Consider the following 26160-nt stretch of genomic DNA (forward strand, 5'->3'; position numbering starts at 1 on the left):
TTCCTGAATTCACTCATTCCAGTAACATAGATCTGAAAAATTATCTTTTGAAATATAGTCTACTTCCCTTCTAGACATTCAGTTTTTGGACAAAAGGAACAAGAACCTGACACACTGAGTAATGAGCTACTGTATTTAAACAGATGATTTGGGGCTCCTTCTTTCACTCTGGAACACGCTCAAGGTGTACATTTGGTAACAGCAGAATTTTCAAGCAATCCTGACTGATGTGATTCATAACAGAAAGCTTTTGTCAACAGTGAGGTCAAACCCAAAGGAAGAGGGAAATGTCACTGGCTAATCACTTAAACTTAGGGACTGGATTGACCAGACTGGATGCTTTAGAAGAACAAAGTAACCTAGAGCAGATGTGGATTAAATTGAACTCATGTACAAGCACAAGAGCTGTGTAAATTGAACTTGTCCCTTTTGTGATTATACATGAGCTGTAACAGCAGGATACTGTTGCAGAGAATCTGCAAATTTTGCAACAGTCTTCACAGGACAAAAAAACCCAGGCATACGTTATTTTGGAATACTGTCTGACGCAGTTTAGGACTTTTCATTTGGCAGTGTATTGTACTAAATTAAATTAAGTGGGATGCTGGATCAAAGCCAAATATTAAGGCAGACTGTTGGCTGAGGGTTTGTGCGAGACACCTCATTCCAGTTTGTCTTCACAAAATGTACAACTGAGCCATTTTAGTCTGTGGGGTCAGCTGGACTGCTTGTATCATTCATAAGATCTATGTAAATGTGGTACAATTAAGCAAATATTAAACAAAATATTAAAGATCATCTGTCTTCCTTACTCTGTGCTTCATGTCTTGTTTACGCTGAAATATTTGCATGTTCATTTTCTTTTGGGAACGAAGTGAGCACGAACGCAATGCCGCCATCTGAGAGTGGTTTATGTTGTCTTAATAATTAGCCAGAGAAGACAACAGTTCTGATTTAACCCTGAAAGGCTAAGTGAGGCTTGCTAAGGAGAGCAGTCTGCAACCAATCAAGTGATGAAAGACCACCCCAGTGCGAAGCAATTCAACTCGGAAAGCCAGTAGCCTCCAGAGCTGTTTCAGGTGCTAGGATTAAATGTAAGACTGCAAGCTGTAAGTAAAGCATTGGCTGGGTGACCTGGGTTTTGGCTTCAGCCTGCATCACCTTTCCCAGCTGCCTGGAAGGCAAATAACCTTTCTTTCATTTTCAAGTTTGAGGGGAAGCAAGAGTGTTGTTCTGTAAAAGCTAACCCCCTGTCTCAGCCATTCCTGGGCCATGGACCTACATGTTCTGGGGCAAACCTCATTATGACCTTGACAGCTTTTCTAATAAGCTGAGAACTTACCTTAAATTGAGAACCCTTATGCGGATTAAGCTGTATGAAGGCTTCAATACTATTACATCATTTTTAGACTCCAGTTCCCTTTTTCAGGGGAAAAAAACCCCAAAGAATTGAGTAATAGTTATTCTCTAAACAGATGACAAGCAAATCTAGACCTTTTTCTTTTGAAGTGAGTAGGACAAAAGATAGGTAAGGATAGTCTGGGGTTTGGAAAAGAGTTCTTAGTCTATACTAAATTGTGGAGATCCTTTTGCACATTTATTTTCTTACAAGTCTGGAGGGACAGCACAAAGAGTCCTGTTTCAGGTCATTATAAGTCAATCTCCCCACTCCATGTTAAAAGCAGTGTTTCACGTATGGAAGTACTATTGTGGAATTTTGTTAGTCGGGTTCTTTTATTATTTAGCATTCAGCCCAGTGAAAATTTACAGTAGTGCTATGTGGTGCATGTATTCTTCCAATCTACCATGAAAAATGATGCATGCTAAATAACCCTATTCCAAGAAAGAAGGGCACACACTAAACACAAACATCTCATGGTAAGAATGCTACATAAAAAAGCAGCAGCTGGTTGGCATTGGGTAACCACATAATTTGGATCAACAAATCCTATGGTGTGCTGTTTCCTTTGTTGCTAAACCCACACATTTCAGCAATGATTCTTTCTGAACTGCTTCAAAAGCTGCACTAAAAATGTTATGCTTTTTTAAAAAAATAATATATATATATAATTGCACCTAACTTTTTCTAATAACAGAAGAATTAAGGGGGTTGTTTCATAGTTGAAACATGAAGTATTTTACAGGGACTAAACAAATTCTCTATATGATACTATTAAAAATAGCCAAGCCATCCATAATGTAAGATAACATATTCTTTACTAGATGTCAAAGCTGTTCAGCATTTCATATTTTGAAGCCCTTCTTTCAAAGCAATCTAGTTAGTTTAAGCAAACAAGATGCAAGGTCACATCTCAAATGCTTTACATCCTGACGACCTTAGAAACATCAAGATCAAAGAAAGATATCCTCAGACTAATTTAAGAGTCACTATGACTCTTCTACACCCTACAACAGGTTGGGCAACAGAGCTTGTGAAGGAAGTTGTTCAACTTAAACTAACATGACAGATGTAGTTAAGTAAACTGCATATGTATTTGCAAAAGTGACATTGATGATTCCTAGTAACCACTTGCTCTTTTCAGACAGCTCCATACAACTAGAAGATCTGCTTTTATCTTAAGCTTTCCCTCAAAAAACTGTCTCAAATGTTAAAATTGATACTGTAAAAATATAAATAGTAAAAATAAGTTAGTCCTCAACTGCAGTCTGGGTTGAATTGTAAAGGGATGACTTATTGAGGAATAAACTTGTGCCTTTCCTAGATCAGATGAAAAGGCTGTGAGCTGTGTAGGAGGGAAAGACTCTCACCAAAAGACTCTCCTCTTCTGTGTGCTCTGCAGTGGCCTTCATTGTGGTTCATCCAAAGTCTTCATAAGTTTTACATACATTGATGAATATTAAGCTTTTTAAGAGAGTTATAATTCCATCTATTAGTATGCAAATGGTACTCTAAGCCTGCAGCACAGGCTTTAACTTTAATTTACTTTAACTGACTTTAACTTGACAGAGAACAAAAATATCCTCCTTTTTGAAATGCTAAGCACACCCCGATTCTTACAGGTAGGCATGTTGCTGCAAATGCTATTATGAGACATCCTTTAAACATTTCTAACCAATAATAGGGAAGCAAAGTGATCGTAATTAATTCTTTATTATGTATCTTTATTAGTAAGTATTGTTATTTGGGGCATGCATAATAACACTGCAACAATTATATCTATCACAGCATTACAATAGAAACTATCTGAAACCTTGGATTTTTGCATTTTGTGAACAGTGTTTACTGCTACTGCAGTCTTATTTGAGATTCAAACCAGTTCTCCCTGATAAGTCAGGCTGATAAAGCAATCCACCTCCAAAAATGACCAGGCAAAATTTTGGCACAAACTGCAGTCTGATCTGTAAGTTACATTACACCAGGGGATGTCACCAGTGAAGACACAATACCAAAATTTGTGCTGCAACTTGAATTATACCTGGAAAGGGAATAAGATAATTCATCATTCAGCAATTTTTTAGAAGCAAGACGGTAATAACACAGATGTAATTATTGTTTATAACCTTATTTGTTGTTATTACTGGAAAAAGATATAAGAATATCTTCTTTTCCTATACAGAACCAGTCATGCTTATAGTAAAGAGCATCATTTAAAACCAGAAACACATTGGAATGCCAATGCATGAAATAAAGACAGTCAATTGTCTGGGACAAGCCGTGCTAGACGACTGATTTGTGACAGTTCAAGAAGCTGCCATTCTTTGCTATCCACTCTGCCCATTTATTCGGGGTGAATGCCCTAGTAACAGAATGGAGCGTGTGCTCAAGCCTCAGCTATTCCATTTTCATCTAAATACCAGACTTCCCACCAAAACAGATAAAAGTGGATACCGGCATCTGTCTGCCAACACTGCTGCAACAACGGCAACATGTAGTAGAGAAGGGATAAAAAGTGTGAAGCAGCTACCACTGCGGCTGTTCTTCCCATGAACTGGAATCCCTGTGAGCATGAATGGAGACTCTGCCTTTCAGAAGGCACATTAAGAAGCACTGCAAAACGTGTAAGAGGTAACGGCCTTTGCGTCTTCAACAATGTGTAAGATACGGACAAAGTTTCACTCTTGCATCGGAGCTGCCCTGGTAGAAGTTCAGACTCACAACTGCCAGACTGACATCTCATCTAATCAAATGCATACATCTAATCTAATGCATAAGTGCATTAGAATCTAATGTATAAACACGACATTATCATTTTAGCAAAGTGCCTGTTATCCTGAGCCATTATATAAGTCATTCTTAACTCCTTCTTTGCACAGACTAAAATCTGTAGAAGACATGAGAATGTATCTGCATATTTACTCAGGATGAAAAGATTATTTTGTAAGCCTACGTAAGCCTACTAAGCCACAATTCTTTCTAAATGGATGAAGTACATTTCTAGTTTTGCCTGTACTATGAAAATAGTGTTCCAGGATTAATACAGATTCATATGAAAACTAAGGACAATGCACAATGGGGTTAACTAACATGTGGCATCCCACACCCCCTGAAATTTGAGTCAAAATTATTTATGTAAGGTCCTGAAGTATGAGTCCTTTAGGACAAAAATCTGTTTATGCAGATAACTAGTATAAAGCTGACACAGCAATATGAGCATTCTGCACTGCTCTCACTGGGCTGACTTAAACACAGTTCAAATTCTGTGGCAAGGTTAATCCTTCCGCTTGGCAGATTCCCAAATTCCTCTACAGTTTCAATGCAGAGGGCTCCTCTTCAACAGGGCATTAAATAAACTTTCTTATTTACAGTATGTAGTTCACAGAACACAAGGAATGATAATTTTCACTAGAGAGAGAAATTTATAAAGCAACAAGGATGTAAATGTTTCCATTATACCCTTACATCTCAAAACCGCGTGATTATTAATATAAATTTAAGCATTTAAACAAAAATACAGCAGCATATCACGAGGGATCAAAAACCCTCTCCCAGTTTCAGAATCAGGATGGTATGGACAGGCATCACCAAACAGTGCTGCATTTGAAACAGCAGATCCTGGTGAAAATCCATCTCCTGACTGAGAATCATTGACACAGTTAATTCTCTTCAATTTTTTTTTTTATCCTTGTACCAAAGGTACCCTTCCCCTCCAAAACACAGTTTTATTTGCAACACTAAACACACACAAAGTTCTCATCACTTAAAAACCTGCTGTAACTTAGAAGTGTTATTCTTCATGCTCTTAAAGCCCTTGCACATGCAGCAGAAAATGAATGCCACAATTGGGTCACATCAAGTGAAAAATCATTGTGCAAAAGTATTTTTCATTGCAAAACATGTCAGTTCTGTAAACAATGGGGTACAACTTCGTTTTTCTATTAGATGTCATTCTAAGCAGAAGCAAGAGGCAGTAAGAATTAGTAGATAACAGGAGAAGATGAAGAAGTGTAAATCCCATGCTTGCAGCTTGACTTTAAACTTGAAGAACACAGAATCACAGAATAATTATTCAGGCTGGAAGAGACCTCAGGAAGTTACAGTCCAATCTCCTTCTCAGAGCAGGGTTAACACTGGATTAAGACCAGGCAAAAGATGTTTAAAACAAAATGCACCTTCCCTCTTAAAGCATCTGAATCGGGTATATAGTTAATGTGCCCCCAGTAAACTGAACTCTTTCTAACTGCGTGCATATTGAACAAGAAAAATTAATAAACTGGGTAGCTGAACATACATACAGTGTACATATCTAACCCCTTCTTGTAGTGATGTACACTTAAAAAAAACCCTCTTCATATTAAGCCATGCCTATTTTATGGGAAAGAGTTTTAAACAAGTGTATAGTTCTTGTAAGCACAGGCTGCATTGGTCACTGTGCAAAATTCCTGAACTGTGAACAGGCATCAGATATTTTCACCTAGTCCTGTGGCAAAACCATATAATTCTCAGAAGCAAGAAACAAGTGCAACAATTCATACATCACTTTTTCATTTTTAATTTAGTAATTCTTGAATGGTTCCAGAGCAGGCACTACATTACTTCAAACACAGTCAAGTATCTGAAATGATGTTGAAAAATAACCTCTTCACCTCAGTATACACACGCGCATATACACACACATACACAAATTAATTTAGAAAATCTGTACATATGTATTTTTCAGGAAGCAACTCAAAGAACTGTACCACAAAGAATTAGTTTCTGTACTCTGACATACCACAAATTATAATCCATTTTTATGAAGACAGGGTTTAAGGACACAAAATGTCATGCGGTGCTATTTAGTAGAAAATGAACCAGTAAATAAATTTATCTATTTAGTGCTAAAAGAAAACACAGAACTCCTTAAATAAAATAAATGCCAATTTATCAGAAATCAGAAATATTTATTGTCCTTGAGCTAGGCGGGCCCTAGTTATATGTGTTTCCTTAAACCTATCCCCTTGGTAGACAAAAGCAAGGAAGTATTTGACTATGAAAATCCAGGATACTTAATTTCCCATTACTGGCTGCAAAGATGGTTCAAGAAAGGAGTATCCTTGTTGAATCTGAGTCTGAAAGTCCATCTTCTTGATTAGGTGCCTCATAATCACCCGCATGATCAGCTAATTCAATGTCTTGATCATCATTACTCTCTGCGCTGTAATCAACTTCTTCAAGAAAGCGAGGCTCATCTTCATCCAAGACGTATGTAGTGGGGCTATAATGAACAAGAAGTTGCATGAATCATGTTAAAAGTTTTACTTGGAACAATACATTCAGATCATGCCCTGTCCCTATCCTGGCATATGATAATCCAAAAATTACCCCAGGAAAGGGACAGTTTACCTGAAATGGTATCGATTTTTTAATTGCACGTAAAACAACTGGGAGCCAAAACCACGTTTGGTTTGGACCAAGACCCTGAAGCGTCAAGATCCTGGGTTCCAGGATCCTGGGATCCAGGGTTCGAGACCGTGAACTAATTAGTCAGTCATACACAACTCATTATCCAAATATGCCATGACAAATTAGCTACACATTATAGACCTACACTAATGGCCTGCAAGAACTTCATATAATTATAGCAGTATCAGATGTTGTTGCAGAAGGACTGTATTGGGTTTGGTAGTGGGGGGGGCTCCAGGAGTGGCTTCTGTGAGAAGCTGCTAGAAGCTTCTCCTATGTCCAACAGAGCCAGTGCCAGCTGGCTCCAAGACAGACCCGCCGCTGGCCAATGACGAGTCAATCGGCAACAGTGGTAGAACCTCTGTGATAACATATTTAAGAAGGGGGAAAAAAACCCCTGCAGGGCAAGAACAGCAGCCGGAGCAGAGGAGTGAGAATAGGTGAGAGAAACAACTCTGCAGACACCAAGGTCAGTGAAGAAGGAGGGGAGGAGGTGCTCCAGGCACCAGACCAGAGATTCCCCTGCAGCCCCTGGAGAAGACCATGGTGAGGCAGGCTGTCCCCCTGCAGCCCATGGAGGTCCATGGTGGAGCAGATATCCACCTGCTGCCCATGGAGGACCCCACACCGGAGTAGGTGGATGTGCTCAAAGGAGGCTGTGACCCTGTGCAAAGCCTGCGCTGGAGCAGGCTCCTGGCAGGATCTGTGGCCTGCTGGAGAGAGGAGCCCACGCTGGAGCAGGTTTGCTGGCAGGACTTGGGACCCCACAGGAGACCCATGCTGGAGCAGTTCATGAAGAACTGTAGCCTGTAGGAAGGACCCATGTTGAAGTTCGTGGAGGACTGTCTCCCATGGGAAGGACCCCATGCTGGAGCAGGGGAAGAGTGTGAGGAGTCATCTTCCTGAGGAGGAAGGAGTGGCAGAGACAATGTGGATGAACTGACTGCAACCTCCATTCCTCGTCCCCCTGCACTGCTTGGGGGGAGGAGGTAGAGAAAATTGGGAGTGAAGTTGAGCCCGGGGAGAAGGGAGGGGTGGGGGAAGGTGTTTTAAGATTTCATTTTATTTCTCATTATCCTAGTCTGATTTGATTATAATAAATTAAACTAATTCCCCTTAGTCGAGTCTGTTTTGCCCGTGATGGTAATTGCTGAGTGATCTCCCTGTCCGTATCTTGACCCACGAGACTTTCGTTATGTTTTCTCTCCCCTGTCCAGCTGAGGACGGGAGTGATAAAGCAACTTGGTGGGCACCTGGTGTCCAGCCAGAGTCAACCCACCACAAGGATACAACTACATAAAGAAATAGCAGTTGTTATAAGGTATAAACAAACTAAAAAACAGATAAGAGTGTAAAAATTCAATTGGGAAACCTCTGTATTTTATTAAAACACACATTTTACTGAAGAACATTGTGAACAATTACACCATACGTATCAGAGATGACAAAACAAGGAGTCACATTTGTGCCTACAACTAAGATTAAGTTCCCATATGAATCACTTGACTCATATCAGGTCCTCACACACTTGCATGCAGTTAAAAATTAAAATTTGTATGTTAAGCCTTGCAACTCGGAAGCAGTGGATTTAAGGAACTGGGCCACTGCCCACAGAATGGTCTATGCCCTTAACTAATGGCCTCCAAGAGTAAGAGGACTAACACCTTTAGTGTTAACTGGAGAAAGGTTAAAATATAACTTTCTCATCTTCTCACCTCCCTAGGACAGAGTGTTTTCCAGGCCCAGTTTTACTAACCTCCCTTGGGACATAAAACGCTCTCTGCTTAACAGCACTAAATATTCCTAAATATTTCATACGTAATTTTATATTCAGATTAAGTCCTAAGAAGGTTTTGCAATGCAGTTTACCTAATAATCAAGCCATACAGAACTCATACAAAACAGTGAGAATGTTCTTATTGAGAAAGATCACAGGGTAACTTGTAGAAATGTTTGCATATTAATTTTGATGAATTTTGTCTTAAGGCACACAACACCCTAGATTGGCCGTGGCTTTATAATTAAAAGGATTAATCACTGCTTTTTTCTAAAAGTCTTTTAGGAGCGTAAGTGGACCACCTGAAATATGCAATGCAATCACTATTCAATATAAATAAATCTCACAGTATTCTTCCTCTACCTGTAGCCTCAATGACATGCTACACTGTAATGTTTTATGCTGTTGACAGTTAGTTCAATTATTGGGAAAAGAACAAATGAGAAGAATTGTTAGTCCTACCTTAGGAAAAAAAAAAAGGACAGAAGACCTAAAATAATAATAAATTATCAAAAATTAAATTCGGTCATGGTCTCTGGATTTACCTTTAAACCAACCTGTATTATGGTTCATAAAACAAGCTTGTAGTCATTAAGCCATGCAAAAAGGAATGCTCCACAAAACTAAATACTTTTAAAGATTATTTAAGCTGTAACTAGGGCAACAACCCACTATGTTGGTTAATGAACTGCGTGTTTAAAACAAAATTGTTTCCATTTAGGAGAGACAAAGAGTGAACAAAATAACCAGCATCTTTGCTAAGATGCCTCTTTCATTTTACCGGTGGGGAACCCAACACAGCATAAGGATACATGCTTTGCTGAAGAACCTGTGGTAGAACCAGCAAAGGAATACAATTTTTCTGTGCTTTCATCCTGTGACGCTTTCTACCCTAGGAAGTCACTACCTACTAACACTTCTTCTAAGGAAAAAAAGTTGTGGGGAGGAGGGAAGTTTAAATGTTTAATTTATTTAAAGAAAAAATGAAAGGAACTTCACCAAACGTATTGCATTCTAACAAGTGCACAGCTTTTTTCCAATTTCTGCTTCTAATCACTTAACACAGATACTGATTTGTTAGCTTTCGTATGCAAGGAATCCACACTGCAATTGCAGGACAGACTGTGTAATTCAATTCACAGGAAATGGAGCCATTAAATCTGAATGTTGGCCCAATATTAACTAATAATTCTGAATACTGAAGCAGAAAACTACAATGAGCTATGTCAATGACAAATATTTTATTAACCACTGACAATGGGATGTTAATGCATTACAGTAGGCACTTATAAAAATTCATGTTAGTGAGATGAATACCGAATAGTAAAGCTCTTAAAAAATTCTATATACTCTTTTTAATAAATGTCATTATTTGGAAACTAAACTCACATAGTTGATCCGGTTAAAAAAAAGCAACCAAAAAACCCCTATTTTAAGGAGAAAACACAGAACTGGACACACAAGCAAACGACACAGTTGACCTCTTCAAAGTGCTTTGTCAGTTCACAGAGTATGTCCTATTTTATATTGTCTTGAAAAACACACAGGGATATGTATTCAATATATATTTTTGTTACATTTGTATAAATTTCTTTTACTTATTTACATATGTGTAAGCATGTGGGCATGCCCCTAACTTCTAGAAATTCAGCCACTGTGCAGTCTTAAAGTCAGTGTGTCTGATACAACACTTCTTAGACATTTGCTCGAGCATGTGTACATTCAAAATCCTCATCCGAAACTGAGGGATGCTTTTCACTGACATTTCCCATTTAATAAAATAAAAATCAACATTATAAATTACTTTCTCTATTCAAGAAAAGCATCATTAGAATAAACATACAGATCTTGTTTTCAGAGCTATTTACCTTTAACGTAAAAACTAGCTCTGAAATGGTATCCGAGTACTTTCGACATCCAAAGGAAAAACCCATGTCACATACCACTCATGTATATTTGCTTTCCCATGGCATGTTTTCTTCTGATGTAGCAAATGTTGACCTTGGATATTTAACTTTCCAGCAATCTTTATTCTATAGGTTAGCATGAATCTACAAAGTGTAATTATTACTCCACTGTTTTACTGAGGCTGGGTCACAAGTAATGTAGAAATCAAAACTCCTAAAAAAATTTCTTGCTGTTTAATCAAATTCTTTATTTGCCTCCCTGCCGCTCCCCACCCTCGGCATATCTTGTGACAATATATTTTTAGCTGCCGTCATGCTGATTCTATGGGTTTTAATTTCCTAACTTTTCCCTTGGGCTGTTTCTAATTAACTTGCTCAATAATCCCTCTTCCTCTATCCCTACACCTCCCACTTTTCCTTTTAAAAGACGACCATTATTTTTCTCAGGTTAGCAGAGGTTGTTTATCACACAGCTACAGTTCTGTAATGTAAGGGATGCCATAATCTGTGTATTTTCTTTGAAGTCACGGCAGTTAAAAGAGAATACTATATGAAAACCTGAAGTTTTGCAGATTTTACTTCAACAACATTTTATGGGTAAAAAGATGAACTCCTAAATACCTGATTAATGGACCTGATACAATACGGTGGTCTTCATGTTTATGAAGAACTTTAAGAATATCCCCTTCATTTAAAAAAAGAGTATTTTCTACATCACCTGCCATTGAATACACTGAATTTAGGAATGAATACAACTTTTTTCTAAAAAACATTTTAATTATGACAATACCTTACTATGTTTTGTCTTATTTACATTAATGCTCCAAACTTATTAAAAAAGAAACCTATTCACTCTATTCACTAACATGGTATATTTTTTCAAATGAAAATTTTATTTGTCCCTCAAAAGATATACTTGGATTTTTCATTATCCATATGACTCAATTACAGAGAAATTAATCCACAAGCCAGATACAACCATTACCAATTTCAACCCCATGGAGATCAGCAGTTTTCTGAGACTATAGGGGACGTGTATACATTTTAAAACTTTGGAAGAAAAAATTAAGAAATACTCCCTGCCAAACTATGGAGAGTTGCACCTACCTGGGGAGCTGGGAAAGAAAGGAGAGAAAAATCTGAAGAACTAATGATTCGTTTTAAAACTGCATTGCCAGGGGAGGGAAAATTTTAGAGGAGTAAGAGAGTCAGGAAGTATCACAAAGGAATCGTTTCTCCATACTTTTAATTTCCCTTTAGGGTCTATATTCTTTTCTAGGGATCAGCAAAGCTGCTACAGTAGGTAACGTCACACATGCAGCTACATGTGCTGTCCCCTTCAGGAGCTCTTCACCTATGTGTTTTTCCCAAGTAGTAAGGATATTTCCTCAAGGGAATTTCGAAGGCTAAAGTGGAGAACAACATATCCAACTCTTTTCTATGCCATAAGAAGCTGGGTATCCAAACCCCATTTAAGTCTTGTTTTTAAATATCCTTACTTTTACAGTTAAAAATTTTCACTCCACAACTTAATAAAAAGTAAATCTCAACACTTTCTTTGTGCTGTCACCCTGAAATACATTTTGTGAAACTCAAAACTGGATTAAATTAGTTGAATTCAACAATCATTGACTGTAGCCCACACTAATATTTGGATCATACTACCAGGAGTGGACGAAAAGCTTGAAAAATGGTATGAAGAATACATAACCTGTTTATCACTCTTGTTTTTTTTCTATTTGCCTTTTTTTTTTTTTTTTCTAGATTACTAGTTTCCTTATTTTGCTCTAGAGAAGACAAACAGTAGTCTGATGCTAGTCTACACAGAATTAAAAGCAATCACTTTCACTCAGGCCAGAGGAGGTCTTGGTGCATGGGCACTGCCACCAGGCCCACCAGTGAAATTCTGAGTCGCATCTTTGATGGCATTTTCTTCCAACCTTCTGAAAGGGACAGACAGGATGAAAGTTGCAGCCTAAGACGCCTTCTTTTTAACTAAGTTGTACTCCTAAGGTACTGGAAGAAATGCCAAGAAAAGCTCAAATGCTGCAGGAGAATGGGAAGGAAAAAACTTTTACTCCCAGGTGAAGGAGATTAGAAGTATGCAAATGTCTGGGCAAAGTTTGAGAGTTATTACGGGGGAGGGAAATAAAGCAGGACAAAACCAGTTTCCTTCTAGCAGCCTAGAGAGAGACCATTTGCAAGAAGATCTTGGACACATTCTCACTGCATGTACCCCTCACTCCTTGCCCCACCAGTCTGATGTCTTTTCTCAAGTGTAAGACTAAGTGCAGGAAATGGATTTTGCATCAATTTTTTTCTTTCCCACAGCTCCTTTTGGCAGGAGCCAAAAGTCTACTTTTTCTACCATTTTCTAGACATGCTGAGTCCCAAAAGCTCAGTCTGCTTCTCTGCTATAATTAAATCAAATTAACAAACAAAAATACACCATGTTCTAGAACACACCAATGAGCCTCAAAACAATCAATGAAATGACTAGAATTTCCAAAAAGAGGTCAAGTTATTGCGCAAAAGATAATTCCAGTAAGTCCTAACAGTTATGACTGCAGCCATGTGTTTTTGTTTCATTGCATACAGAACCTATCAAACCTGTCAGCATAACAACTATAATTCTTACTACAAGATCAGTATTACATTTAGTCTAATCTTTTCCATTTGGAACTGGGGGGAAAGCATTGGCAAATGGGTTTGAAATAATTAAAGAAAAATAAAGTGTTTAATTCATCACTTAAAATGTTAAAGTGCACTGCCAGAGGGAAATAAATCCACTTATTGCTTTATTTTTCTTAAGTCAAATATGTTTCAGACGTGGTTCAAAATGAACTCATGGAAACTGAGCCTATGTGTAATGAAATACTGGACGTATATTTTAAAATATTAACATTTACTTGGTCATTTTAAGTACACACAGTAAAACCAAAAAGAATTTGAGAAACTCTCAAAATCATTTGCAAGTAATAAAAGCAGTGCTTCTGTGTGTTTAGACCTGAATGTTTAAACTTGCCTGCTTATCCTCTAAAGCATTACAATTGTGTTTTTGTAAAAAGTAAAACCACCAACATCCAAAATATAAAGGAAATAACTACAGTCTTATTCATTGCTCTACTATAACATTACAAGGACATTACAGCTGTGTAAAAACTTCTCTCTTTTATGCTTCTTGTTCATGAATTTTTTACCTGCATTTTCTGTAGGTAGCTTCTCATTCATCTCTAACGGTCAGTAATGAGCTGTGAATCATGTAAGTACGAGGAAAGTATAAGCAGAACTTTTATTATAATAGAATAATGGGAATGGAAGTCTGGGCATATAAAGCAAGGAACTGTGTGACTATCTTCTGACCCCTGACTGCCTCTGAAGAGGAATAGAAATTAGCTTTATAAATTTTACTCAATAGAGGCTCTTTGTATATTTCCAGCACTCAGGTGAATAGATACCTAATAAATAGATAACTCAGCTGATAGATATTTTTAATATCTTGTCTAGAACCATACAGAAACACTAAAACTTCAGCACTTTGGGTCCAAGGATTGAATCAACAGACAAATGGACAATATATTTCACAGATTTGGCATACAGGTTTCAAGAGGTGTTAATAAAAACCCCTCATTTTAAAGCACTAAGAAATAGAAAAAAAATAAAAGAAAATCTATTTCCTGTTAATTACAAAGAGAGGGACTTCTGCTGCACAGAAAAGTAGCCAGATCTTTGGGGCAGGGGGGAGAAAGAAAACCCTGCCAAGCAAACTTTTCATCCAAGCAGCAGTGAGGTCTCATACATCTAGGGAGTCCAACTATCCTGTGCTTCAGCTATAAGAATACCTAGAAATACCAGCCACAGGCTTCTCTACATTTCATTATCATTGGACTGGGAAGTGAGAAAAGAAGAGCTCAAGAGTTTGCTGACCCTTATTAGAGGTGTCACTAGGAGCTAGTACTCATCATAACTAGGGAAATTAGTTGTAGCCTTCTAGCAAAACGTTCTGGAGTGCCTCGCACACCCCAAGATGACAAGAAAAATTATGATTATGGAATCTGAATGAACTGCAACACCTTGAGGCAGTGTCCAGTCTTCTTTTTCACCGTACAAGGGAAATATATCATAGCCTTGAAAACGCATTCAGTGATCATAAGAAATACTGCTTAAACATAACCTACCCCCAACCCCCCAAAAAAACAAAAAAAAACCCCAAAACAAAACAAAAAAACCTTACCAAACCAAACTATGAAAGGGGAAAATCAATGCTGAACCACACTTTTCTTCAGCTGTTAAAATCCGAATATTCCTCATCCTTTTTTTTTTTTGAGGAGGAAAGATCTCATCTATACCTATCTACTATGCCCTTGTCCAGTATTTCCTGAGACAGTACAAAGTGGATTTCAATAGAATTCATTAAAAAAGACTATTATATTAAAATTTATTTTAAATAATATCCAGAATAGAGGCACATGGTATCTCCATTATCCCATAAAGAGCTGACCTTTAACTACAACCTGTTTTACAGTATGTGTTTCAGTTCTGAATATAAGCCAGTCCCTAAAAATAAATAACATGAGACTTCCCTCTTGAGTATCATCATGGATAAACAGTACAGGTTTTCAAACTTTCTGCTGAGACATGCAGTGAGTGCTACCAAAGATAGGAAACTTGGACCCCAAGGATATCTGGCCCAGTTGTCATATGGGCATATTTGTTGGGGAGCAGAATAAAATTGCTCTGCTCTAAACAGCCTTTTCCAAGTAACTGAGGCAAGAAGTCTGATGGTCTAAGGTACATGGCAGAACTCTGCTTTTGAGCCTCTGGAAACAAAAATCAGACCATCTCTTAATTCCACCTATGGAAGTATCACCTTTAGCAAAAAATAAAAGATGATGTGCAAACATACATGATTATACGGCACTTTTATTGCTAATACTGGAGATACTGTGACGAAAATTATAGTTTCTTGCTTATGCAAAAAATGATGTATGTACGTCGCTTCTATGGCACACAGCACAGCTATCAAAATAAAAAGGAGTCAACCCAATTATCCAGATAGCAAATTCCTATTATCATGCACAGAGATGGGTTATTCCTGTCTCAGAAGGATACTAGAATTATAATTTTTTTTTAAAAATCGAGTCATATTGTTCTAGATTTACTAGAGGAACATTTTGCCAGACTAAGTATTATGCACTTGAATATTTTTCAGTGTTTTTAATTAGAGATGATTGCTTAGGTAACTTTGATTAAACAAATCTGTTTGATGATGCATCAGCAGATACAAACAAATCAGTACCTGTACCTAAGGCTGCTGTGGTTACACATAAAGTTTAAGAAAATTCACACTTGAAAAAAAGGGACAGTGTCATATTAGGTCAATATTCCAGCAGTGACACAGACAGCAGTACAGTTTGGACTTTTCTCTGAAAAACATTCCCTGTTAAGTGTCTGATTCCACTCCCACTTTTTTTTAAAAAAGCATTTCCACTGAATTTAAAAAAAAGCATTTCCACTGAGTTGTTAACAGATTTCTGCAATAAAATTCAATACTTCTTATGTCAATGTTCCTTATCTGATAAAAATTGTAACTCTAACATGCACAGAATCCGATTTTTTTCCACTATCTTAATTTCTTTAGTGCAGAAGCATTTGGTTATTACCTTTCAGCACCTGTATCTGTGTAACACCCAGAGGTCAGGTTTAGGGGAAAACACTTTTTTTTTTTAAATTATTTTTTCTATAGACAAATTCAGTTTCAAAACACTGAATTAAGTCATTCAATGATCTTTCTCCAACTTAAAATTTTGTCTTGCCATGCAATCACTTTTGTGATTTCCATGACCTGGTCTTTTGGGATGGAGACTGAACCTTTCTGTTTTTTGAAGTTCCCAAGTACCAGTCACCTTCCTCAGGCAACAGGATTGTAAACATTTCCATGTACAGTCTCAATAATATTAACCTTATTATGAGCCTCATGTTATTCTTCATCTACGCTCACATGTGCTAAGCCAACTACATTGTGTTTTTGCAGTAGTAAGTCTTTTATTAGTGCTTTCAGAAAATCCAGTATAAAACAGTCCCCATGCCCCTGGCTCCCACCAACAAATTATAAATCAAGTCAGAGGCAGTTTTCCCCCTGCCCCCAGCATGGTCATACTTTACATGCAATTCATTTTGGTACACAGTAGTTTTTCTAGAGCTAGCTGGATTAATGAAATATTTTAGCTGGAGAAAGAAGTTCGAACTATGTGTGTCTATTCATATCACTCTCTCCAGGATTTGCTTTATTTCGTAACATCAAAACAACCCACCTTCCTATTTGTTCCTTTTCTCGTCTAGCATTACTCAAGTTTGCTATCAAACAGAAAGCAGTAACAACCTTTTACTCACTGGAGGCACTTTCACACCCATCATAAACTATGTGCTTTAAAAGTCCAAAATGGAAGAACCGTTAAATCTGAAGGATTATGTTTATGCTTATACATACTTTCAAAGAAGCTGATCAACTTGTGTACAGATTAACTACAGAAATCCTATTCCAGAATCAGGACCATAACTATTACCTTTACTGTCAAGTTTAGTTTCACTGAAAAGAGAAAATCTCTCTCAATAAATGATTGTGCTGATCTATTGAAAGTTTCAGAAATATTAGAAAGCAGTTATCCTATTCTTAGTTTAAGGTAACATCTAGCACCAACATTTAATCCAGACAACAGTTTCCTACTACTTTACCGCAACTGTACCTAATTGTCTACTGTTTGCAAATCAGTTAAAACCTTAACCACAGTGGTCAAGCACAACCAATTTCTTCTCCCCACACTACCCTGGAAAGAAGGTCAAGAACTACACTTTTTTTATTTACTTCCTTCAAATATCTTTAGAACTGGATTTTTTGTGCATGTGTTCATGCAAAGTGGTATGTTAGAAGGCTAGCTGGTACGTGCCTTCTCACCCTTTTTTATCCCATCCTGATACTAAAGTGTTTCTGATGTGTCTTTAGCTCTCTGGCAGATACTATGGGGAGTGTATGACATTCCTCAATTCATTAGGTGGTGTTTTAAGGCCACTCCATCATGAGTAACATTAACAAACTGAGAAATCCACTACATAATTTTTTTCCAAAGCACAGCCACTGTAAACTGGGATGCTAACTTCCTCCAGAGAGACAATGTAAAGCACAGATTCTGTATCTGAACCAGCTATTTATATAGTTACGTGGAAATCTGGGGCTGTTTTTCAGTGCCAACCTGATAATTAATTACTCACAACCACATCTTGATTCAAAATGCCATAAGTGAGGTTTAATATTCCAAAGTCATACATTTATACTGAAGCTTAGTTCTAATAAAATTGACAATGATATAACACTTATGGATGGGAAAAATTGTATAGTCTCATTAACATGTAATAGTAGCTGCAAATGAAAAAAAATAGTAATATTTTAAAAACTGGAGAGTATGATAAATAGGTGTAACACGTCAGTATTAATTTTTGAAGTTCAACAGGCTGCACCAATGCACACAAGGAACTCAAGAAAGAAACACATGCCCTTGCTGAAAGACTATCGTTTAGAGGCCATCCACAATAGCTGTCAAGTGAAACTGCCTTACAGCCAGCCTGTATTTATGGAAGACGCTGTATTTTTATTAAAGTATATATGGCAGAAATGCCAAGAGATCAGGAGCTTGGCTGTGAAAGTTCTGAGGGAGAGAAATGCAACTAGATTGTGATTTTAGAACCTTGTATTCTAATTATGTAAATTAGCGCTCCAATTTGAAGCTGCTCACAACACCAGCACTCAGTGTCTTTTGAGCACAGACTTAAAGACACTTCCCCCTTCTCACAGAACCACAGAATGGCTGAGGTTGGAAGGGACCTCTGGAGGTCCTCTTGTCCAACACCCCTGCTCAAGCAGGGACACCTACAGCAGGTTGCCTAGGACCATGTCCAGACAGCTTTTGAGTATCTCCAGGGATAAAGACTCCATATCCTCCGTGGGAAACTTGTTCCAGTGCTTGAGCACCCTCACAACAAATATATATGTAACCATTCTATATACAATGCTTAAATGGAACTTCCTCTACAGTTTGTGCTCATTGCCTCTTATCCTGTCACCAGACACCGCTGGAAAGAGCCTGGCTCTATCTTCTTTACAACCTCCCTTCAGGTATTTGTACACGTTGGTAAGATGCCCCCTGAGCCTTCTCTTCTCCAGACTAACAGTCCCTGCTCTCCCAGCCTTTCCTCCTATGGGAGATGCTTCAGTCCCTTCATCATCTTAGGGGTGCCTCACTGGACTCTCTCCAGTATGTCCATGTCTCTCTTGTATGGGGGAACCCAGAGCTGGACACAGTACTCCACAAGTGGTCTCACCAGTGCTGAGGAGAGGGGAAGAATCACATCCCTCGACCTGCTGGGTACACTCCTCCTAATGAAGCCCAGGATACCATTAGCCTTCTTTGCAGCCAGGGCATGTGGCTGGCTCATGTTCAACTTGGTATCCACTATGACCCCCACGGCCTTTTCTGCAAAGCTGCTTTCCAGATGGTCAGCCCCCAGTACATACTGGTACATGGGGTTGTTCCTCCCCATGTGCAGGACTTCATACTTCTTGCTGAACTTCATGAGGTTCCTGTCAGCCTGTCAAGGTCCCTCTGGATCAGCCACTCCCAGTTTGGTGCTGTCTGGATATTTGCTGAGGGTACACTCTGCCCTATCGTCCAGATCATTAACGCAGATGTTAAACAGAAGTGGACACAGTGTCGTGCCCTGGAGCACACTGCTAGTTACTGGCTTCCAACTAGACTTTGTGCTTCTGATCATAGCCGCTGGGCCCAGTTCAGCCAGTTTTCAATCCACCTCACTGGCTGCCCATCTAGCCCATACTTCATCAGCTTCTCTATAAGGATCCTACAGCAGACAGTGTCAAAAACCTTACTGAAGTCAAGGAAGACAATATCCACTTCATTCCCCTTGTCTACCACGACAGTCATTTAATTGTAGAAGGTTATCAGGTTGGTCAAGCATGATTTCCCTTAGTGAATCTGTGTTGACTAGTCACGATCTCCTCCTCCTTCATGTGACTGGAAATGCTTTCCAGGCTTAGTTGTTTCATCACTTTCCCAGGGATCAAGGTGAGGCTGACCAGCCTGTAGTTCCCTGGGTCCTCCTTCTTGCTCTTCTTGAAGATAGGAATGAGATTTGCTTTCCTCCAGTCTTCAGGAGGAAAGCCTTCGTTGCCTTCAGTCTTCAGGAGGAAAGCCTTCTTTGCCTTCCTTCAGTCTTCCTGTCCCAATCACCATGATCATTCAAAGATTATTGAGTGGCCTCACAGTGACATCAGCCAGCTCCCTCAGCACTCGTGGGTGCATCTCATCAGGACCTATGGACTTACTTAAGTACAGTATGCTTAAGTATTCTCCAACCTGTTCCTGTTCCACCAGGGGTAACTCTTCCTTGCTCCAGACTTTCCCCAGTCTCTGAGTCCTTAGATCACTGAAAGCTGGTCTTGCTAGTAAAGACTGAAGTGAAGAAGGCATTCAGTACCTCAGCGTTTTCTGTGTCGTGAGTCAACAGGGCTCCTGCCCCATTCAGCAGTGGACCCACATTTTCCCTAGTATTCCTTTTACTACTCATGTACAAGAAGCCCTTCTTGTTGCCTTTGACATCCCATGCCAGATTCAACTCCAGGTGGATTTTATCTTTCCTTATCATGTCTCTGCATACTCAGACAGTGCGCCTCTATATTCCAAGTTACCTGTCTCTGTTTCCACCTTCTGTGCATTTCCTTTACACGTTTGAGTTTTGCCAGGAGCTCCTCATTCATCCATGCAGGCTTCCTGGCATTTTTGCTATAAGTTCTTGCTCATGGGGGTGGACTGCTCTTGAGCTTGGAGGATATGGTCCTTGAATCCAGTTGGTGGCCGGTCAGAAGCGGTGTCCCCCAGGGCTCTGTGTTGGAGCCAGTCCTGTTTAATACCTTTATCAATGATCTGGACAAAGGGATCAAGTGCACCCTCAGTAAGTTTGCAGACAACACCAAGTTGTGCAGGATTCTTGATCTGCTTGAGGGGAGGAAGGCTCTGCAGGGGGATCTGGATAGGCTGGATCGATGGGCTGGGGTCAATTATATGAGGTTTAACAAGGCCAAGTGCAAGGTCCTGCACTTGGGCCACAGCAACCCCATGCAACGCTACAGGCTTGGGGAAGAGTGGCTGGAAAGCTGCCCAGCAGAGAAGGACCTGGGGGTGTTGGCTGACAGCCGCCTGAATATGAGCCAGCAGTGTGCCCAGGTGGCCAAGAAAGCCAACGACATCCTGGCTTGTATCCAAAATAGTGTGGCCAGCAGGACTAGGGAAGTGATCGTGCCCCTGTACTCGCCACTGATGAGGCCGCACCTCGAATGCTGTGTTCAGTTTTGGGCCCCTCACTACAAGAGAGACATTGAGGTGCTGGAGCGTGTCCAGAGAAGGGCAACGAAGCTGGTGAAGGGTCTAGAGCACAAGTCTTATGAGGAGCGGCTGAGGGAACTGGGGTTGTTTAGCCTGGAGAAAAGGAGGCTGAGGGGAGACCTTATCGCTCTCTACAACTGCCTGACAGGAGGTTGTAGAGAGGTGGGTCTCAGTCTCTTCTCCCAGGTAACAAGTGATAGGACGAGAGGAAACGGCCTCAAGTTGCGCCAGGGGAGGTTTAGACTGGATATTAGGAAATTTTACTTTACTGAAAAGGTTCTGAAGCATTGGAACAGGCTGCCCAGGGAAGTGGTTGAGTCGCCATCCCTGCAGGTATTTAAAAGACGTTTGGATGAGGTGCTTAGGGACATGGTGTAGTGGTGGACTTGGTAGTGTTAGGTTTACGGTTGGACTCAATGATCTTAAAGGTTTTTTCCAACCTATACGATTCTGTGATTCTGTAATATCCACCAGCTTTCTTGGGGCTCCCTTCCCTCCAGCGTCTTATTCCATGGGACTCTTCCAAGCAGATCCCTGGAGGAGACCGCACTTTGGTCTTTTAAGTCCAGGTTTGTGATCCTGCCTTTTGCCCTGCTCCCTCCTCTTGGGAACCTGAGCTCCATCATCTCATGGTCACTGCAGCCAAGACTGCCTTCAGTGTTCACATCCCCACCAGCACGTCCTTGTTTGCGAGTACCAGATCCAGCAGAGCACCTCTCCTTGTTGGTTCTTGTATCACTTGGGTCCAGAAGTTGTCATCAACGCTCTCCAGGAGGTTCCTGGATTGTTTATGCCCTGCTGTTTTGTTCCTCCAGCAGATATTGGGGTGGTTGAAGGCCCCCACAAGGACCAGGGCTTGCAAACATTAGGCTGCTTCTAGCTGTCTGTAGAAGGCCTGATGCCTTTGTTCTTCCTGGTCAGGCAGCCTACAGCAGACACCCACTACTGTGTCACGCAGAGTGATCTGCTCTTTAATCCTCACCCATAAGCCCTCAGTTGGCTCATCATTAATCCCCAGGCAGACCTCCACGCATTCCAGCTGTTCTCTCACATAAAGGGCAACTCCCCCTCTTCATCTTCCTAGCCTGTCCTTACTTAGTGAGCCTGTATCTCTCCACTGCAACGCTCCAGTTGTGAGGCATCCCATCGTGTCTCCATGATCCCAACAAGATCACAGCCCTGCAACTGCACACAGATCTTTAATTCCTCATATTTATTCCCCATGCTGCATGCATTAGCGTGCAGGCACTTCAAAGAGGCACCCCAGCATGCTGATCTCCCAGAAAGGGTCTGGGTTTTTTCCATATGGTCCCTCATAGGCATTTCCTTGCTTACCTACAAATGCTTGAGAGAATGCTGTAAAGCAATGCTTTAAAGAAGAGAGTCAAAGTGACTCTTAACTATTTCGTGGTTATGAATAAGTAATTTATTTTAAGTACAATACTTAGTGAAGAAGCTTCCCGCAGCCTCTTTGTGTACCTCTGTACATTAAGGCTAATTCAGCTGTCCCACTGCCATTCAAGACTGAAGCCTGTCTATACTATTCTTAATCTCCAGTAGAGACTCTACAACTTCCCCAGATGACTATTCCAGAACTTCACTTTTGCCTGCCATCTAGAATTTTTACCTAAAGTCTAGACTGACTTTTCCTTGTAATTTAAGGCCATTTCTCCTGGTCCTATCTGCCCTAGAGAGAGCAGACTCTTTGCACCTGTCATCTTGTATTTGAAGGCAGCTGTCGTGTTCTTTCCTCCTCCTCCATCTCCTAGTTTTCCTTTTCATTTTGATAAAGGCCTCGTGAGGAAAACTGTAATCAAAACAATTAATTTTATTTGCTGTAGTAAGACTTCCTGTATCATAAAGATGGAATTCCATCTCCAGAGCTTTATAATATAAAACATTGCCCCTTGCTCCCCAGCTTTATGTCAAGGAATATCTCTGAGGTGCACTACAGAATTTCTTTCAAGCATCTACACACTTCCTTAGCATTTAACATTTTTCACTTCTCAAGTTTTGGTCTCTTTTGTCAACACTTACATCTCTCCTTGCTCATCAAAAAGCTAAGGACAAGAGAGCTGCTTTCCATAGCTACCTGATGATGAACTATCTCAGCCCCCGGCATAACAGCAGTTGAAGCAGATTTTCTGTGCTAATCTCACTGTAGTATTGCTCATTGAGCTACTATGCTACACAAATGGACAGGCAAGAGACTTTTTAGAGCAAAGCAGATAATTACATTAGTTCATTCTAATGGCCAACCTTTCAACCAAGACAAGGAATAAAAGAAAGAGTTCAAGACTATTCACAGTTCCCCCTCCCCGCCCTTTTTTTTTTTTTTAAACACACTATTGAGAGAGTGGGATATGGTTTTACACTTGCAAAACCAAGGACACTGATATTTTATTTACACCTGCAAACCCTGTCTTGTAAGGCTGTAAGGCTTGTAAGGCTGACAGTAATTCATGCAACACCAAATGAAAATTTAGAGTGATACACTGAGCAGTAATGCTACAAATGCTGAGTGATGCTCTCTGCTGCTACCATTGTTTTGGTTTCAATTTTAGATTAGTACAGTAAACAACACCAAGGGATTCTTAGGGATTAAAATGTTGTGTTTGACCTGCACTGGAGACACCATGCTAATGCCATTCCAACAGTTGTAGAGCACTTTCTCCTTTTTTCAGCCTCTGCTATATGACACTCTCCCAGTGAGCCTACCTACACCTCAGTGAGGCTTACACACTGGTGGGGGTGCATTACTCCAAAGACTTTTTCTGATCCTCTCTCTTCCAGGAATCACTAACTCAGCCTTACCCAAGCATAAAACTTGATCTGACAGTAAGCATTACAAGCATGCTAATGCTGTACTAGTGAGCAAATGATACTAGGGGATCGAGCCATCACTGGAGTGATAGATATCTACACATCACAGGTACTCTTCATACACTTTTGACCACTTCCTTAAGACATTCTCCTATTGTTACTTCTATTGTTCTTATCACCTTTTAGCTTAGACTTCACTTTTTATTACCATCTGGAAATGCTAAGCATGAACACAAGCTCCAGTCTTTCTCAGTACATTCTATTACATTCTGATAATACTTACGTGTTTAAATGCTGGAACTAAACATCATCTCCCCCTTCCATAGGGTATCACAGATGCCCTCCCATATCTCTGCTAGTTTTGCACAGTCTACAGACAAATTGTTTATTAGAATAACATCTAATGAAAGTCTTAGTCTAAAGCACCTCCTTGTTTCAGTTGCACAAAAACAATAATAAATTTCATTTTTTCCCCAAATTTCCACAGTATTGCTTTAGCTAAGTTGGAGCTACAGCCAAGGCCACTATAAAAATGTTTTCGGCTCTAAGTATGCCAAGTGGTAACACATTATAGCGTGCACATCTTACTCTTTTCTCATTTAATGCTCTTCTGAAGTCTGGAACTCTGCTTTATTTAATCTCTTAAACAGATTCTCAAAAAGAGATACTTGTACATTTGAAATCACTGATTTGCTGTGTATCCCCAATTACCATGTACATGTGGATGAATTACATGAATGGAAATATGCAATAGTATGCATACTTTTGCAAGCCTATCTAGAGCTTTAAGAATTGGCAACTTAATAAGCTAGCTACTGAGCAGATACAATACATTTCTCTCGTGACCCAAACCTTATTTCACATGTTTTAAATTCTTTAAATGTTGTTATACTTCTCTACCAGAGGGGAAAAAAGGAAAAAAAAAAAGTTTGGAAGAAAAACTTACAGTTCTTAAAGTATGTGAGTTAAGGCACTGTAAGTCTGTCTAAATACATTTTTAATACTGTAGCCAGTAATAAAAAAAATGCTCTCGAAGAGACAATTGAGACCTAAGACCTACTGAGTTTTACTGCATATAATAACTCCCTGATGACATCAAAATTGCCAGTGTTTATCCCAGCGACAAATGTGACAAATAGTCTAACTCTGCATTTATTGTTTTCTTTAGAAGTTTGAAGCAATTGAATTAACACAATAGGTTTCCAATATATTCAGATTATTGTTACACTAACAGGTCACAACACATCAACATTATTTTCGATGAGTGGAAGAACATTTTTGAGAGGCATTTTTTACCTCACTTGAGAAACTGTAATTTTTCCTGAAAAAAAAGTAAATATAGTAAATGTGTACTACCTTGTCACTTTACAGCTTGACTCAATCAGTTCATTTTCAATATCCAACAGATTAGAAGGAAGATTGTATTCCAAAGGTGAGGCCATTCTTTTTAAGCGCAGTAAGCCAACACAGAACTTTGCTCCCATCTCCTCCAGTTCTCTTGTCCCTATCTGCAATCCCTAATTTAAAAATAAGATTTAAAAATACAAAATAGGTACATGCAGATGGACCCACACATACTGCAGAATTACTATTTAAAACACATTTCATTATTTAATACACTCTCTTGCTCTAAAGACAGAACAAATAAGAACTGCAGTGTAAACACTTAGCAAGGGTATCAGAGAAAACTCAGAGAATAACTACATGATTCCTCTAAGGCTGAACAGACATTTCTGAACGCATCCACATTTCTTTGGAGCTTCCAAGTCTACACTTCTAGCACATCAATATTAACAGGATTTTACCCAGTGGCAGTGGAAGAGAAACAGAGATCATATCCAAGTTTCTAAGTATAAATTATTTTAATTATTTCTAAGTAGAAATTATTTAAATTATCTGAGACAAAATTTATAAAAAGGAATTTCAAATACAAGATTCTTCAACAGAAGTTCCATCAGAATGAAAAAAAATGAGTGAATTCATATTGTAGCTGTGATCAAGTTCATTGCTATGTTCTGACACATAAATAAGACTATTTAAGGGAACAAAGTTACTCCTTGACACAAACATCTCTTCCCCTCCTATAAGTTAGAGGCTACATGTGTTAATTCTGAAAGCATTTATTCACATATTTAGTAATTAAAAACAACAAACCAAGTATCAAAAGCTATAGGTGTTTTCTAACTCGAATGATATACCAAGGCATTTTCCTCTGCAAAGAGTATTTAGGAGGTAGAACTTACATAATATTCTCCAAGTTTACCTATGTGATAAAGCCTCCAATCAGATAATTCTACACTTTTAATTTAGCCAGCAGTGCAATATGTAGAGACAGGGCCTCTGACCTCAACTACT

At 39.2% G+C, this 26160-nt stretch overlaps 1 protein-coding gene across 9 annotated transcripts in view; it reads right to left on the bottom strand.

Moving 5' to 3' along the window:
- Positions 1-3102: 3102 nt before the first annotated feature.
- Positions 3103-26160, bottom strand: part of AGTPBP1 (ATP/GTP binding carboxypeptidase 1) — a 75423-nt gene continuing 52365 nt past the window's right edge. For 5 of the 9 annotated variants that reach the window (XM_075527152.1, XM_075527154.1, XM_075527153.1 and 2 more), the window contains 2 exons: positions 25162-25322; positions 3103-6656 (listed from right to left, as the gene is read on the bottom strand). In XM_075527152.1, the coding sequence (XP_075383267.1) occupies positions 6479-6656; positions 25162-25322 (339 nt within the window). In that variant the 3' untranslated portion in view covers positions 3103-6478. Of the gene's footprint in view, positions 6657-25161; positions 25323-26160 lie in introns of those variants that run through there. The other 4 variants (XR_012779011.1, XR_012779010.1, XR_012779009.1 and 1 more) reach the window with 2 other exon arrangements.

Source organism: Mycteria americana, chromosome Z (assembly GCF_035582795.1).
Source record: "Mycteria americana isolate JAX WOST 10 ecotype Jacksonville Zoo and Gardens chromosome Z, USCA_MyAme_1.0, whole genome shotgun sequence".
NCBI lineage: Eukaryota > Metazoa > Chordata > Aves > Ciconiiformes > Ciconiidae > Mycteria > Mycteria americana.